This window comes from Pelecanus crispus, chromosome 2, assembly GCF_030463565.1.
Source record: "Pelecanus crispus isolate bPelCri1 chromosome 2, bPelCri1.pri, whole genome shotgun sequence".
Lineage (NCBI taxonomy): Eukaryota > Metazoa > Chordata > Aves > Pelecaniformes > Pelecanidae > Pelecanus > Pelecanus crispus.
In genome coordinates this window covers 97,435,390-97,453,520 of record NC_134644.1, presented here as the reverse complement: position 1 = coordinate 97,453,520, position 18,131 = coordinate 97,435,390, and the positions used below count along the sequence as shown (strand labels likewise).

Sequence of the window (18,131 nt, the reverse complement as noted above, 5' to 3'; positions counted from 1 at the left end):
ACAGCATATGGCCAGCACCAAAAGAGGAGGTTTGTGTGTGTTTTTTAAGCTACTGCAGGCAACAAATCTTACGTTATTTCCTTTCTCAAAAGTCTGTGCTTATGAAGCCCTGATGTAGGAAATCTTTGAAGAACATTGCCATGTAACGTTGAACTACGCTCTAGTGCCTTTAAATGCCTCACGGCAGTATGGTTTGAAAGCTATAATATGTTGTGTTAACTTCTTAAAAGGTAACGGAATTACACTGGGTTGTTTTACTCCTGTTCTTTGGAAGTTGGTTTCGCTGCTTCTGCTGGTTGGCTGTGTGTTAACATCATGTTCTTTTTCCACAGAGAGGTGCTTGGAAGATCATGAGCTCATAGTTCAAGTCGAGTCCACAATGGGAAGTGAAAGTAAATTTTTGTTCAGGAAGAATTACGCAAAATATGAATTTTTCAAAAATCCCATGGTGAGTCTCGTTACTTAGTTGTTTACACCACAGAGGGAGGGATGGATCGCAGTAACATTGCTGGGCGCTGTTATGTCTTAAACATCTATAAAACCAAAAAAGCAACCAACAAACAATTCTTTCCAAAGAAATTTTAACCAATGAAATTTTAACCAATGTTTAAATTCCTTGTATTCTCCTCCCACCCTGAAAACCTCAAGTGTTTTCAAGTTACCAAATATACTTGTTTCAAAATGGCTGTTGTTATGTTGGAGAGTGACCAAGACAGGGAAATCTTTGTTGGTTTAAGAAAAACAATCAGAAGTGCAATTTATTCATTACCGTCAAAATTACTTGATTTGAAGCAAATTGGTTGCATAGCGTGCAGTATCCAAACCTTTTAATTTCTGACAGTAATGATAATAAAAAAAAGCCTCTGGGTAACCCCTAAAGCACTTACTGCATACAAGGAATTTCCAGTTTATCATTATATGTGTTGAACAGTGTCTCACCTCTAGATGTGCTTTACTAGTGTACTCTGCCTTCTTTACTGATCATAGTAACTCACTTTCTCCATGTCCTCATGTATATCCATGCTTGAAAAGTATTGTATGTCATAGCTATACTTATTCCTGGATTGTAAGATCCTTTGAATGTTGTAATTTTAAACTGTTTGCAGTGTTAACTGCTTATTTGGGGATGATTTTTCACATTTTATCTGAACAATTAAGTTGGAACGGGCTATTGACATGAGCTGATGTCAGCTGGTGCGACGACCTATCTAGATAGCTGAAGAAGGATAATCCAGAGCTGGTTTAGAGAACAGATTTTGGGTCAGTCGGGCATTTGTGGTGCCAGAAGAAAAAAAGATACATGAGGTCGCGTGGAAACTCACTGCAGATGATAAATTCATTCCTTTCCTCATAGACGCTAACGTACAGTTGCTGCATCCTCGCACGTGTGCTTGCATGTACATTTGTCATCTGCTAGTGCTTGTTTCAGAGGCTGTGCTTTGACTTACTGTGTGAAACATTTCTGTACATGGAGTGTTTGTAATTTTTCACGTCTGTTGAACTTCCCATCTGATAACCTATGAACATCTGAGTGTTGTACAGAAATTTTGGTATCATAGGAGCTAGCACATTGGTTTCATGTGGTATACTTTAATTAATAACAGAGCATGGGAGTAAAACCCAGAATGCTTGGCAGTCAGTCGCAGGCTCCTGCAATCAGAGAATAAATCATTCTTTTGGTGTAAGAATGCGAAGGCTCCCTATCCGTTGCATTAGCTGTTGCCATATGGCACTATTTCTACTCAAGAGAGGCTGGTAAATGTTAGCTTTCATAATTCATTGTGCAGCTTACCTGGCAGAAGGGTGATTCCTCTTCAGCCTTTCTCTTTATGCCCTAAAGACTGAAATTTATATTGCCTGAAGAGTGACGAGAGTTCTAAACTGGAAACGTTTTTGTTGTGATTCATCTTGTTACAATCAGTGATTGTTTTATTTCAGGCACTTCTGCATGTCTTCACGTTTCAAAGAATGTTTAAAAACTTCAAGAATGGCTTAACGTAATTGCTGTGTATACTAAATTCAGTGTACTGAATTATATAGGCATTTTAAAACACGGCAAATGAAAAGGGGAATTAGAGGAATAAATCTGAAGTCAGGTCATCGATTTAGCAGTCAGAAAACTGTCTGACCTTTGTCATGCAAAGATTCGGTATGAATGAGATAGTGTACCAGATGCCTGAAAATCGAAAAGCTCCGTAGAAGCTCCTGTTTGTGTGTTAAACAATATTTGCTTCTGTGTTTGTGGGATGGGGGAAAGGGGGTAGATGTCTGCTTTGAGATTATTCAAATCTAGCACATGAAGCAGGGCACACGAGACAAAGCCTAATTATTGCACGTGTCCTTGTTCAGTTTTTATTATTTCATTTCATGGAATATATGCTGACCTAGCCTTACAAGAAAAAACACTGGGCTTTGTTATGTTACCCTGAAATATAAAAAAAAAGGGGTAGATTTTGCAAAGGGCTTTTCTCTTGAGAGATTGAAGGGTTTCAAGCCCTGAGCGTAACCTGGCTGTTGAACAACCAAATGAAAGCATCAGCAGTCGCGCACAAGCTCTTTCTCATAATTAAGGTCTGCAAATGACACTTAGTTTGGAGCCTTCTGAGGGACTGAGCAGGTTTTAGGGTCAAGCAGATACAACACTGAAGAACTGTATTTTGGATAGAAAGAGAGTGCTGTCAAAGGTAAAGGTGTACATACCGGGGATCCTGCAGCATCCCCGCCTGAGACTTCTTTTAATGCATTTGCATCCAGCTTGCCCCTGTGAGGGTAGAGAAAACTTCTTATTCCTCCTGCTCTGCATCTTCCACATGGCAAGTGGAGTTACAGAGAGTTTGTTCGCTGAGCAGCCTTTCTGGATGGAGAGGGAAGCCTAGGAATTTGATGGCAGAATATGCAATAAGCAAGGACTCACTGTGTACCCAACCTGCAGAACCATTCATCCTGCCCTTTCCTAGAATGTGGAGGCTGTTAGAGAACCCTGAAAGCCTTAAGTAGAAGAGGAAGTGGTGGGAAAATGCACTTATGAAATGCTGCATATCAGATATTTTAAAATTCCACGTTCTGTCTGCATGGGCGTTTGGTGAGTAGAAGGAAGGGAAGAACTGCACTTGAAAGCCCTAGTGTTACTTTCTGTGTCAGGGGATATCCAAATTGATTTAAGAGTGATAGTTTCAAAAAATTAATGACTGGAAGAAAATTCCATTCTTCTATGTAAGAGTGATCAAATATAATGTGACTTCCAATTGTCTTTTCTTTTTGTGTCTAGAATTTCTTTCCAGAGCAAATGGTTGCCTGGTGCCAGCAAACAAATGGAAGTATCCCACAGTCCCAGCTTTTGCAGGTACTGTAAGCTATCTGTATGCACAAAGAAAGTTTTGGAGCTGGAGGGGAGCGGTTGAGAGGAAGGAAGGGGAAATTCAAAGGTCTGGAAATAGCTGCTCAGAGAAAGACCAGTGCAGTGAGTTAGCATATGGTACTAATGTTGAAAATATCTGACAAAGATCTTACCCAGTGGCATTGAGGTGTAAGTTATAAACACAAAGTAATTGTATCTATGTTCAAACATATTTGTTCCATTAATATTCAGCTTACTCTGTGGCTACCTGGTTTGGCCACCTAGCATTGTTCCTAAAACAGTCTCAGCAGGTATGTTTCTAGAAAACCAAATACACCTTATAAAAGGCAAAACAGAGGTACTCTTCTATACTCTGCATCATAGCATAGGAGAGAGTGTAAAAATGTGTGTGTAGATTAGAAGATGGGCTTGAGATTGAGAGGATTTGCTTTTGCTTTTTATGTCCCATGTCCCAACTAGCTGCTCTTTTATATAGAAAAATAATTCCCCAAGAAATAAGTGCAGGTAGTTACAGAAAATTGTATGTAGTATTTGCAAAGTAATCCCATTTAAAGCTCCCCACCTTAATTTACAGGTGTGTGTACCTTATGTATATGTGTCTGTAGAGTTGTGTGATGTGCATGGCAGTGGCACATGCGCTGAGTTTATACTGAAGTTTTGATGTCGCTTTACAGTTTCTTGCTTGCTCATGAAGGAACTGTGGTGGTGGCACAGTTGGTTGGCCCACCAAGGATGGTGCTGAAGGGTGGGCTACCTCTCTGACCAGTAACTCATTCACTTAAACCTCTTTAAATTAAGAACTCTGATCTAAACCCTGTAGTCTAAATCTTTCTCACTTTAGTTCTTTTCTCAAATGGGAGACATTCAACTCATGAGGCCAAATTAAAAAACAGTTTATTAAAAGAGTACTATATTAAGAATGTGAGACCATGATGCCTAGAAGACAGTACCACGAATAACAGGCAATTTATAAAGCAGAGGGCACACATATATGAAAAAAGCATGCATACAAATAACTGATTTTAGCTTGATTTCTGTCATTTTGCATGTTTGCAAATACGCACTAACTCCCTGTTTAAATACAAGTTTCCATTGATTTTTGAACCAGTGCATTGATTTTGTCCTGCAACCACTTCAAAATCCATTAAATACTGGCTCCAGGCTCACTGCGAAGAATTTAAAACGTTAGGAACCACTCTCAGCTGGGAAATGGAACAAAAATGAAACTAATTTCTGGAATTAAAAATGAAAATCACATGCAATGAGGTTGCAGTTGGGAACCAAAACTGGCATGAACAGGCGTTGCCACAGACTGGTAGGAACAGAGGTGTTCACACCTTGGACCCTTTTTCCTGCAGTGTCAGTGGAGAATCGAGTTTGCTTGGTAACACGAGCAGTGGGACTCCATAAAAGAGCAGGATGGTTCTTGAAGATGGAAAGGTTTCGAACCTAGGGTAACGCAGACAGTAGGGAAGGGAAAACCTTACAACCTTGTGAGATACACGAGTTTGCTTCTGGGAAGGCTCAGTTAGGTACAGTCCAGGTGAAGCATAAGTCACGGGGGTTTACAGCGTGAGAAGGTGGGGGAAAGGACGGGGTGTTTTCTCTTTGGTTTGTTGTTTAACCATAAAAACCAATCTTCCTTAAAGCATTTATATTAAATACCCCTTTCCTTTTAAAAAAGGCACAACCATTCTTCATAATTTCAATGACAGTTGTAATTTGTTGAAGGTAAACTTCCTGCAGTCTAGTAGTCATTAAGTGTGTTGCATCTGAGGCCACCTCAAACATTGAGCAAGTATGCTGTTTTTTTAATTACATATGAAATAGGGAAGAATATTAAACATCATCTCGCACTATCATGTACTTCATTAAGAGCTAGTATTTTTAGCCTTAGTAGCATTAAAAACACCGGGATCTGTTTTCGCTAGTGTCAGCCTGGCTTAGATAGGCAAAAAAGCTTGCATCTTAGTTTACTTTTGGTTTATCTAGCTGGACAGAGAGAATATATTCTCCTTTTGGTCCTTCCCTTTCACAGTTGAGAAGTGGATTCGTAGTATAAATAGCAGGAAAATTGACTGTTCTTTTCCATTCTGTTAGATGAGATGGGGAGGAGGACTGGAAAAAAGAATTGGGTTTTAATGCAACTAAGAATTCTGACACAGGGCACTGATTTTTGGTTTTGTTTCCTGTGGGCATCATCCACCAAATAACACCAAAACACAACTTTCAAGGATTGCGGAGGCATCTAGGCCAACCAGGTTTATGCATTTTTCTTCCTACTATTGAATTTATTAGGAGTTTGGCATTTAACTTACTGAGCAAGCCTTCTGTCATTTAAAAATCTGGTCCGTTGTAATAAGGGAGCAATCCATCAGTTTGCTAACCATAGTTAATACTTACTTCCTTTGATGTATTGCAAATCAAATGATTCCATATGTGGTCCTTCTAATTATGTCAAGAACTTAAATGCTTCTGGATCTTGAAGTCTAGTGTAATTACTGACATTTATTTGACTGCTCTACGTTTCATGTTGTGTTAAATATTCTGTCATACCTTGTGTCTTGGGACAGGTATGTGTGCTAGATGAGACATTAGTGTGGGAAATCCTGAAATAGGCTGTTCCCATTCTAAAACTTCTGGATGAAGTTGCAGATTTTGGCCAATGTTTCCAAGTTAGACTAGTTGGCCAAATTGTTGTGACAAGGTATTATTTTCTCTTAAGAATTAGTAAGCTTACTTTGTGTCCCTTCGGGACAGGTGCAAGAAGAATGGGGATACAGAGAAATGGTTGGCCTTTTGGAGATTTAAGTATTGACACAGAAAACAGGAAAATGTCAGTGGCAGGAAGGGTTAGCCAGGTAGACATCACAGGAGGAGCAGAAATACCCATTTTGGTCCATAAATCGGTTTAAACATCTGGGTCAGTTTCAGCATAAGGTGAAACTGCACCCTAAGTCAGCAAAGTGGTTTGTCATTTGCTTCTCTGTTCTGCCAATACAGTGACAATTTTATCCCTAGGACACAATCCTCATTTACATTTTCCTCTCCAACAGAACTTTTTAAACTCCAGTAGCTGCCCTGAAATTCAAGGTTTCTTGCATGTGAAAGAGCTGGGTAGGAAATCATGGAAGAAATTGTATGTGTGTTTGAGGAGATCAGGACTTTATTGTTCTACAAAAGGAACGTCAAAGGTAAGATTAAAGAAGAAGTTGCACAGTCCTAGCATGTGAAAGCATTTTCTGCTGTTACAGTGGGTATTTTTTTGCTCATTTTTAAATACCTGCACACAGTGTTCCCTTTTTTTATCGCATAGAAAAGGATAAGCAAGCCATGATCAAATGATAATCAAGCCCCGGGCTCTCAGTGCATGAAAATAGCTATATAGCATTGTTATACAATAAAACCAAACTAGCCAGGCAACATAATTGTGGGTACTGAAGTTGCGCTAACAAGGTTAGCAAGAGAAACCATGCTCTCCAAGCACATGGTTCATGAATTTAGTTTAGATGATACTTTAAACAATATTTTAGATTACCTAACTTTCTGATTTCTCGGGAGCAATGTAATAGGCTATGCCATTTTTAACATGATGTGTTTGAATAAGTGTTTTGTCAGCTTCTTGTATAAAGCACCTTCTGCTAGTAGGCTGATCCTTCCAAGGTGACAAGGCCATGGCCACGTCAGGCTGCCTGAGAGAGGAGCACAGTGCTCGTACACTGCCCTCTGTCGGAGGTTGGTCTTGAGGGACTGCGAAGCTTGCAGCACGATCTTCCCAAATCTTACACTTACCTGTGATAAAACACGTTATTTCCCCAGGAGCCAAGACATTTGCAGTTGTTGGCTGACCTAGAAGACAGCAATATCTTCTCGTTGATAGCAGGCAAGAAGTTGTACAATGCACCTGCAGAGTATGGATTTTGTATAAAGGTAAATTTTCTCATTAAGTTCTTCCAAAGTTCAAGATGGTGTTGGTAGCTCAGAGTGCCCCTGATCCTCAGCTAAATGGGATTTGTATGTAAAACTCTGCAAGCATTTCTGCCACGAGGACTTGATCTTTAACGTCTTTCATTTGGCAGGCGTGTCCTGTGAATCTTGCCATCATTTTATGTGACACTTTTAACACTTTATCTGGTGCTCCTTTGGCTTGGGGAATTTCTGTGAGAGATCAGCTCAGTGCTGAAGCATGGTGTGCCTGTGAGGTGGCCTTGGTTCACCTCACAGATGAAATTTTTTTTCCAAGTACTCTAACTGAATGGGAAAGTTTCCCTGGACAGCGAGCACCAACACTATATAGCAACAAAGGATCAAGCTCTGGTCGGGTGTAATTGTACCATTATTGTGGGCCAGAGATTTGCATTTCTTTAAAGAAGAAAATTGTCTTGGAAAATGGAAGTAAGAATAAGCAGTTGCCTTTGAGGATTTTAAAAACTGTTGTGCCGATTTGGAAAGTATTTCAAAGCTCCATGTCATTTTCTGAGACGAAAATAAGGCTGGGAGCTGGTTTTATTGACAGCAGTGAAGTAGTCTCCATCCTCGCAGCCATTCCAGAGTTAGACAACATGGGTTTACCTCTGAGAGCAGAGACTGGCTGTGGGACAGATCCTGAACTGATGGAAGCAGACTTTCAGTAACCTTCAGTTACGGAAACTTTGGTTCTTCATCTTGAAATGGGGGCTCATAAAGCTTCTCACAAAAAAAAACCCTTCACGCCTTGGTTCTGGTTCTAGCATGGCCTGGGTACTTTATTCCTATAAAGAGCCAGAACTTCAGGGTATTTCAAAGCAGGCACCGACGTTTATCTTCCTGGACCCGGCTGAGAAAGTGATTTGTTTCAAAGCATGCTCAGCTTCTATTCAGGGTGGTGTGAGCTTTTTCTGGCCAGTTCTTAGACTAATACCGTACCTGCCTTTACTCTGCAGTAAACTGGCAGTGTTGTTGGTTTTCTACTGAATGTAGCTGACTTCCCTCTAATACTTTATAGCCCAACAGAGTGAGAAATGAAACTAAGGAACTGAGGTTGTTGTGTGCTGAAGATGAGCAAAGCAGGACGTGCTGGATGACTGCCTTTCGACTCCTCAAGGTACCTAATCTCTTTTATGTGAATAGAGCTACACTTATAGTTAAGTGGCATCCATTATTTTGTTCATGCGAAAATACCTATATGTTCTTAAACGTCATCTGCCTCCAGAACGATACAGCAAAATACCAGGTAGACCTGTCCCTCCTAAGCTTTTAAGCACAGGGCTGAGCTCAAGTCCTTCTACATATGAATCAAGTATAGTTTTAGTTCTGCAGCCAAATTTATGCTATGTGAATTAATCAAAAAACTGCCTAACAAGATATTTGCAAGTTATCAAAAAGCTAAAGAAAATGTTTTGATAATGGTAAGTGGTTATCTTAACTAGAACAGGGTGCTGTCTAGAGCCTTTGCATTTTTTTCAGTTTTCTGAAGGTTTTATTAAAAAAAAGTAACAGAAATAAGCAACCATATCTCTGGGTGAAAGTCATATCTGAGCGCAAACAATGAGATTTGTTGATAATATGGTAGGAGGCTTCACAGTGTTTTTGAAACAAAATCGGCATGGAAGGAACTGAGGAGAAAGTTGACTATTTTGTGCTCTTTGAAGCAGAGAACATGACAAATGTTTGCTACAATTACCTGTTCCTCTCCCCATGCAGACTGTCCATCATGCAAAACCCTGTAAGCGTAGGGAAAGCAAATCAGAGTCCTAGGAGTATGGGTATGAAAACACAGTGCCTGTTCTCCATCTACATTAAGTGGTCACCTTCCAAACCAGAGCACATCTCTTTGAATGCTCTCCAAATATTCTCTCATTTGTTAATTGTAAGGGATTCTGCGTTACAGTACAGAAATTCCTGGTTTAAGTTGTTACAAAAGCAGGTGCACTAGCCATAGTACGGGCCAGGATGCATGAAGCAATCCCGGTTACAAGGTGCGTATTTGATTTCTGTGGAGCTGATTCCTCTGTTGGCTACCATAATCCGCTCTCCAGTTACTCGACTTGACTCGTTTTTAATACACACTAACAATTATGGAAAGAGTTTTAGTCCCCAGGCAATTCCGAGTGCTTCCTCTCAGCTGTCCTTTACTTTCCGTATTTACACAGAATTTTGCATTGTGGGGAAAGCGCTCAAACAGAGGATCAGGTAATTATAGTGAATTGTGCCTTGAAGATATCACTTGTTCTGAAGAAGTTAGTTACACTGGTCGAGGCACTAACGTTCCTGAATGGGAAGGAAGAACCTTCACAGTGTACAGAATTAGCTATTCTTATGTAATATGTAGACATGCATCTTTGCTGTGACAGTTCAGAGGAATCTTTCTTTGCAGTGTGACCCGTGGCGGCAACGGTACCGTATGGCAATAATTTCTGTATACTGGCATATAAAATTCACCCTCAGGCAGTTAACACTGGGGGAAAAAAGGGGTTGTTTTTAAGGAATGCTGAAAGGTGATTAAAGGTGTATAGTCAGGGAAAATGAAGGCTATGCCCCAAGGCTCTGGCCATGACCCTCCTTTTTACTTACCTACCGATTTAGCTTTCCATAGTCATGTATTACCCTGTTCACGAAAAAATTATATATACCATTTCAATGAGAACATTCAGTAAGCAATGTTGCTATACTTCAGCACTGTGCCTCTAGGGAAAGCACTGAGTAGGTGTTTTCCTACCCTCCTAGCTACTAGTGTTGCTAAAATTTATCATGTTCAACAAGGAGCATGACTGCAATTCAATCACCTTATTTTTATAAGGATGAGAGAAGTACCAAAAGTGTTATTTCCTGCTGAAATTTATTAAAAGAGCTAGTGAATTAGAAAGGATCCTATTTTATATCATGAAAACCTACTTCATCTTTATATTCTCTTGTACAGAACTTCTTATGCAGAATTCTTTTTAAGTTCACATTACTAGAGGGTAAAAAGAGGTGGGGGTTAACATATGTGTTCTGACCTCAAGTGAAAGCTTGTATTCTGCAAGGAAAACGTGGTGATAGCTGAGAGTGGCAGAAATTACCTGTGTATTTTGCTCAGGCTTGTAAAAGTGCTGTCTTTTAAACAGAACTTGTCGTGCATATTTACTGCTCGATTGCCACCTGCCAATCACTATTACTTAGTGCAAATTGCTTTGGGACAGCTTCTGATCATGAAAATAATAAACTGGTGGCACCTTGCTCCAGTGTAAGTGGTGTTATGAAATCACTGCTGTTTTTTTCCTAGGGTAGATCTTTGAATAATAATGTCCTTGCATTTCTGTTGGCAGTATGGAATGCTACTGTATCAGAATTACAGAATTCCCCAGCAGAGAAAAGCCATGCTTCCACACTTCTCCACTCCGGTAGTAAGTAATGAACTTTACCTCATTAATATACAATGTTGGAAAAGATACATTTGCTTTTGCATTTTAAAAGTGGAAAATTTTACGCTAAGGAATGTAAATTCAGCATTGTGTAGCAAATCAATGTAAAGTTCACGTTTCACTTGAGTACAGTTTAGGTGGTTGGCTCTCCATTATCTTACATGATCCACATGATTGAGAAATCTTGGATACGTCAGGCACTTTGAGATGTACAGTACAGAGACATCTGGCTGTCTCTGCAGAAGCCAGCTTAGGTCTGGCAAAAGTAAGACGTAAATCTCTTAAAATATGTTGGGCCAAGAGCTGACTGTTAGCTATCTAGAAGTGAAGATCCTATATTTGGATCCCAACTGGCCCTGAAAATGACTGGAGTATAGTAATAGGGCAAGTGGGCAACTTAAGCAATACAGATTTTATTCCCAGCCTTTGAATCCTCTCCCTCCCCTATGGCCTAAAAAGAAAAGCCATCTATTTTTGTGTCTGCAAATCTTTTGGAAGGGGAAAAAAAATGAGATGTATTTCCTGTGCTGTTGAAGGATAACTTTGGACGGTCTTCTGAAAGCAAAACATTTTGAAATGAAATTCTCAAGCTGGTTCTTTCTTTCCCTGTTTTTTGAAACAAGTGAAAATTCCTTTTCAGAGAAGTGTATCTGAAAACTCACTAGTAGCAATGGATTTTTCGGGGCAAATAGGAAGAGTTATTGAAAATCCTGCTGAAGCACAGAGTGCTGCCTTGGAAGAAGGACATGCTTGGAGGGTAGCTATCTTCTCTTCTTTTCTATTTTTGTAATTAGTAAGTGTCTGTTGAGAGCCAAAACACAGAGTGTGCTATGATGTTAGTGCAGTGCTGGTCACAGTATAGCTTAGCTCCGACCTGAAGCAATCACACTGCAAGCATGCAGATCTGAAAGTCAATATCCATCTTTAGCAAAACTGTCACATTCACAACAACCTTCTACCACTGCTTCTCTGTCCCCCTAGTGTCCAGAGGAAAGTTGAGGGGGAAAGCAGACCCACCAGAACTTTACTGCCAGTTTGCAAAACCAGTCTCTGAGGAGGAATATGTCAAATTAAATGCTTCCCCACATGGAAGAGGCTGGGGCTCTGACTAATGGCTTGCTCCCAGTAAGTTTAATTGCAGAATATACAAGAGGCAGGACCTCTTGCAATGAAAACTGATGTAACTTGTTTATAGTGTCTTGTGGACAGACAGCTGCAGTACAAGTTTTCCCACATGCTCGTCTCTTAGGGAATAGGAGTCATTACTGAAGCACTAGCTGGTGCTTTATGTACGGGAGGGAAATACTGCTTGATTTACTGAGTGCCTGGTGTTTTGCCTGAGCAGAAACATATCAGACTTTTCTTTTTTCTGTCATTTTTTCTTTATTGTTCTTTTTTTTTCCTTTTTTTTTTTTTTTTAAGATACTGAGCTTTCATCATTAACATCTGGCTTGTGTTTTAAGCCAACTGAAATGAGCTGCTGCTTGTAGATTAGCCCCCTTCAGAGTTGCATTTCTTTTTCTCATCTTTGCATTAAACTTGCCCAGCCCCCAGTTTCCTGTAAATTAAATCTGTATTGCATGTGCACTAATTCTCTTCTGTTCAGGCTTTAGCGTGGATTTAACGGTAATTCATTTTCTCTATAGAAACGTAGCACAAGAATGAACATCTTGGGTAGCCAAAGTCCACTCCATCCTTCCACACTGAGTACAGGTAAAGTCTGCTGTTTTGTAAGCATAGTATAAGAGGCCTCTGTGGGTAAATAAAAGTTGTATTTCATGTAGAGACAGAGATAGAGTGCAGTCGTGTAGTATTAATGCCTCGATGTCAAATACTATGTTTATGTTTATCAGTAGCTTCTGTGTCATTAAGATCTTTACCCATACAGATGCAGGAGAAGGAAGTTGTTTTCTTTTGACAGCATGCTCAAGCTTTTCTTCAATTTTAATCTTTTGAAACTCAGATTTCATGAAAATGGAGACTCCATAAACGGTTCCATTTAAAACAATCCAGAAGTCAGTTCTCCATTTTAGACAAGGAAAGTCAGAGTGATCTGTTAATCTTTAAAGAGTAAAAATGGGAATCTTCAAAATAGCATTCATTCCATAACGGAATAATGTAAAATATGGATGCCTGTGATGTGAGTCCTGAACATCTCTTTGAGATTGTAAGTTTATTAAAATAATAGGAAGGTGCGTGTTAATATCCTGGACTTCTTACAGGAGACACAGCTGTTCTGTTTGTATTCTGTGTTCCTATTCTGTTGAACAGAATTTAAAAATACCATTTGAAAAACAATACAACAATGAACATTAAGATATTTGGGGGTAACTCCACCCTTGAAAGCACAAGGCAAACTGCTTTTCATTATTTGAGAATTAAAGGGACTTGCTTCTAACTTGTTAGCTCATACATTGTATTCTAAGAATTGTTTAATCCCAACATTTTCGAAAAACTATGAAAAGGCAGAATTTTAAGAGATACTTCTTGTTAACCTAAAAATACACTTGCAAATCAGCAAATACATGGAGATGATGCCTGTCTACTTGGTATATTAAGTAGATGCAACAGCTGGTGCATTTTTTTCCATATTTGTTCATTTTTTATATTGACTGATGAAAGATACTTTATATTCTGTAACGAAACTATACCCACTTTTAAAATGTTTAAATAATTAGTGTGTTAAAAAACTGTTGCGCGTGTTACTGTTTTTAACTGTCCTGTCTTTCCCTCTTTTCCCTCTCACCTCCAGTTATTCATAGGACACAGCACTGGTTTCATGGCAGAATCTCTAGAGAAGAATCTCACAGGATTATTAAGCAACAAGGGCTTGTAGATGGGTAGGTATTCTGTTGCTTCGTATTTATGATCTGATGGTAAGCATTATAGACGAGCACAACTTCTGCTGTAAGGGTTTACAGGTTTGTGAGCACTTCCGAGTAACCTGGTTCTTGAGTAGTTCCATTATTACCTGCCTGGATTTCAAAAAGACAGAGAACGTATTTGCACGAGTGGGTTCTAACCCTTAATTTGAAAAATAGAATATTAAGAATGCACTTAAACATTTTTCTTTTTTCCCACACAGTCAGTCAATTTTTAGAGACTGTTAGAATTTGAAAATAATTAATTCCTGTAATCTGCATTGAGGAGTTATTTTTCAGGCAAAGCTGTACCTAGCCATTCGCCCACAAATTTATAATCAGCCATTTGTGCTCTTTTGCATGAATCAGAGCAGTTGATGATGATGTCTCACTATTTATTTCCGTTCTACAGCAAAGAAATGACAGTACCTGTTCCAGCGCTCTCTAAAATGTCTGTAGTTGAGATTTAAGTATCTTCTGAGCATCTCTGTTTCCCTTATTTATATGTAGTTATGGTTATTGTGGGGAAGTTGCTTAAACTGCATTCAGCAGTTCTTTATTTGTAGGATGGGAGGAGCATGGTTGCCTTCAGTTCACTAAGCTCGCTGCTGCCAGGTTTGAAGTAGAAACTTCCTTGCTGGCTTCTCAGGAGACCGTCAACTTCAAACCTTTCTTCGGCATTTTCTGCTTCAGGAGCATCACTAATCTTTGCGAAGAATGAAATACATTAGAGAAATAGACATTGCTAGTGCATGTGCATACTCATCAAGCAGTGGGGTTTTTTAATTGTTTTGGCGTTTTTGCTGGGCTAAGGCTATTGGGAGTCATATGAGAAAAGGTTTTAACTTAGCAGGTCTAACAGAGAAGAGAGGCCAAGAAAGCAAAGGAGCACTGCTGACTTGTTGGGTTTCTGGTTCTCTCACACTACAGATCTTCTTTACAATCTTGGGCTCATTTTGACTTGTTGTCTTAGGAATCTAGTGGCCCATCCTTCTTGGGGTTTTCATAAATGTGTGGATGCCTTTGAGGCGGTGTTAAGTTTGTGCCTAGCCAGCTTACTCACTGTGGAAGGTGAAGATGGGTTAGTTTGGCTGTAGTGAGGTCAGTCAGTAGTGGCAAAAGAAACATGTTACCTATGTGCTCTGAGATCTAAGGATCATGATTTTCAGGACAGAAGAGCCTTGCCTGTGTTTTCCTGCTCTGTGTGTTCTTGAACAAAAGAAGGTATATATTTATATATAAGGACTATATTTATAGTCATTGTTTGTGTGGACAGCCTGTTGCTTGCCAGAGGTTGAGTAAACACTTGCAGGATCAGTTGTGCTGGGCTTTGCTTTGTGCCACCAGCTTACGATACCATGCATAATCTGAAATGGCTAGCTGAAAGACAATTCAGAGATACTTGCATGAGCTGCAGTGACCACAGGGCAGGTAAGATCTCTCTCCCCTGAGGTGGATCCTAACGTGTAAAGTCTTTGGTTCCTTTTCTACACAGCTGGTCTTGCTAGGACTAAAAAGGAATGTTCAAATACCATGCGTGGTTTCCAGTGGTGGCAAGACATGCCTGTCTCTGACTACTGGAATGACCCGGGTTATGATGGTGCGTTTTTGTGGTGTTGACATTTCTCAGTCGGTTCGGAGGAGCTGGAGTACGTTCTTTCGCGTTCATAAGACTATAAGCGGTTCTTGCAACTCAGTCTTGGAAAAGTGTGTTCCTGGCTTAGTGGTTAGCAATTACAAGGGCTTGAGACCTGCCCCAGTACTGTGCTTGGCCATCTCACAAATCCACTCATGATTAGCGCTGTGAGCCTTATGCCAAAGGTATATTGTTGTTTCCTGTAGCATGGAGAGGTTCTCCTTCCTTCGTTCATAATTGCCAAAGGGAGGACACATTTTTTGACTAGATTTTTTTCTCCTCTTCTAAGTAGGTGTTTAACCATTTGAGACAGGACTTCAATTTTGTGAGTCAACGTCAAAGTGACGGTTACATAGCCTATGATGTTGCTAGCTATACTCCTAAAGCACGTTCTTTTCCAGTGATGCTGAGGGAAAAATACTGTGTTTTAGAGGAAAAATCAGTGTGTGTTTTCCCCATCTTGATAATGTGGATGCTACTTAACTGATAAGTCGTTTTAAGAAAGTATTGAGCTGTTTCTGTGCACTTGCAGTCATATAACTTAAACATAATTCTGCTAACACTGTGTTTCTGTAAACTGATGCAAGATACTGGAGAGTGGGAACAGATTCTCATGCATTACTTTCCCATCTACAGAAATCCAGATTTGGTTTGGAGTTAAATGAGAACATTTTCTTCATGAGAGTACATACCAGTAATGGAAAGCTCAGTTGGAGTGACCCTTAAAAAAAGCCTCATACATACATTCATAGGGAAAGAACTACTGTCATGTATCTTCCACTTTTGTTTCTTCATCTATTAGCGTTGCATAGCCATGGTGTAAAAACTGAAAGCAAATTGCCAGTTATGGAATTGCCTGTTAATGCAACTAAAGAAGAGTTAGGCAATAGCACAAAATGACTTTGTAGTTCTGATTATTTATGGAGACCTTATTGCGACCTTCCAATACTTAAAGGGGGCCTACAGGAAAGATGGGGAGAATCTTTTTGATAAGGCCTGTTGTGACAGGACAAGGAATAACGGATTTAAACTAAAGAAGAATAGATTTAGACTAGACATTAGAAAGAAGTTTTTTACAATGAGGGTGGTGAAGCACTGGAACAGGTTGCTCAGAGAGGTGGTAGAGGCCCCATCCCTGGCAACATTCAAGGTCAGGTTGGACGGGGCTCTGAGCAACCTGATCTGGTTAAAGCTGTCCCTGCTCACTGCAGGGGGGTTGGGCTGGATGACCTCTAAAGGCCCCTTCCAACCCAAAGCATTCTATGATTCTATGAAGAAACGGATTGTGGTATTCAGTGTGTACTTAAAAATGTTCTCTCCTAGACTATTTCTTCTCCGGGACAGCCAAAGCAATCCAAAGGCATTTGTACTTACGCTGTGCCATCACCAAAAAATAAAGCATTTTCAAATCTTGCCGGTAAGTAGATTATTTTTGATACTGATCACAAAGAAAGAAATTTTAAAGCATAAAGCTTTGCCAACATCTGAAGAGACCTCGTAGTAATTAGTGATGTAATTAACAGGGATGTTTCCATTAGCAAGTATATTAGCAAGTATTCTTTAGAACTGTCAAATGTTTGATTAAAATTCTTTGTTAACATTGCCTGGAAAAGTAGTGTAAGTCACTTAGCTGTAGAAGTAATGCACAGAACTTGTTCTCTGTGACTGACAGCAACAACAGTGGCAGTTGTCTCCCTATTACTTAGGCAAATATAGAGTAAGTTAGCAAAACTTTTAAAAGTTTAATTCTGGAGGTTATCCAATAACGTCGAGCTTAAAATAACATTGCACTGAGATGTCAAGAACCTGCTTGATTTTTATCTTGATCCAAGAGAGCATCAGAACTTTAAGATCATGCAGACCTCTTTATTGGTCCAAACCCTCTTCTCTTGCTTTGCCTGCCAATTTTACAAACAGCTAACATATTTTGGGGGTATTTTTGTTTTATGTAATGAAGACCAGTGCTGTCTCTACAACTTTCAGTTATTCTGCCCACGAGCTTTCACTTTCATAAACAAAACATTTCAAGTTGAGTTAACGTGTGCTCTTTTCTAGTGCTGTGCATGGTTTCATGAAGATCTCTGGGCACGAGGTTGTTTGGGCAGTGCCCATCACGTATCTTAGGTCACACACTTGCACTCTTTCTGTTTTGCCACACTTGGCATCTCTTCATGTGCAGTCTAACTGGAAAAGGACATTTTGTTTCCCCAGTGTGAAGATGATGGACAGATATTTTTCAGCCTGGATGATGGGAACACCAAATTCAGTGATCTAATCCAGCTTGTTGAATTCTATCAACTAAACAAAGGAGTCTTGCCCTGCAAACTCAAACACCACTGCATCCGAGTGGCCTTATGACCTCAAATCTGACTCTCACTGAAGACTGGATTTGCTAGAAGAGTAATTGTAAGAGAAGGTTGACACTGGGGAATTGGCAGATTTGTAAGTTGGCAAAAATAAATAAAAATATTATGCACCTTGGGACTCTGAAAGGGATGGATTCGACAGGTGCCAACAGACCAAGATTGCTGGTTTGTCTAACACCTAAGAGTGATTGCTGCTGAGTGTCCCAGCATCCCAAAAATGGGGGGAGGGTATGTAAAACCATGAGTAAATTTGAAACAAAACTGGAAACTGTCTTGGCTGGGCCACTTAACAGGAACAAGTGTGAAGAGAAATCTTTGAAAAGAACTCTTGCCCTGGAATAATCTTGACAATTAAGACTAGTGTGTTTACTTTTTGTATTGATCACTTTTTTTGCACTCCTACTTTGTTTCGGATGTTGTATGCAGCCTATATTAGGAGCTGATGTGGCTTTTAAAATTCATGCAGGAGTTGGGTATTAATCTGCACCCTAAAATGTATGGAATGCTTCAGCCTAAAAGGATCTAGAA

The 18,131-nt window shown here is 39.7% G+C and overlaps 1 protein-coding gene across 2 annotated transcripts in view; it reads left to right on the top strand.

Moving 5' to 3' along the window:
* GRB10 (growth factor receptor bound protein 10) overlaps window positions 1-17,595 on the top strand; it is a 108,014-nt gene extending 90,419 nt beyond the window's left edge. Inside the window, exons 6-16 of one of the 2 annotated variants that reach the window (XM_075705456.1) lie at window positions 333-448; window positions 3,269-3,343; window positions 6,415-6,552; window positions 7,178-7,288; window positions 8,343-8,441; window positions 10,645-10,722; window positions 11,381-11,497; window positions 12,387-12,453; window positions 13,493-13,580; window positions 16,561-16,654; window positions 17,449-17,595. In XM_075705456.1, coding sequence (XP_075561571.1) covers window positions 333-448; window positions 3,269-3,343; window positions 6,415-6,552; window positions 7,178-7,288; window positions 8,343-8,441; window positions 10,645-10,722; window positions 11,381-11,497; window positions 12,387-12,453; window positions 13,493-13,580; window positions 16,561-16,654; window positions 17,449-17,595 — 1,130 coding nt within the window. The remainder of the gene's footprint in view (window positions 1-332; window positions 449-3,268; window positions 3,344-6,414; window positions 6,553-7,177; window positions 7,289-8,342; window positions 8,442-10,644; window positions 10,723-11,380; window positions 11,498-12,386; window positions 12,454-13,492; window positions 13,581-16,560; window positions 16,655-17,448) is intronic. The other variant, XM_075705457.1, reaches the window with a different exon arrangement.
* Window positions 17,596-18,131: the final 536 nt, after the last annotated feature.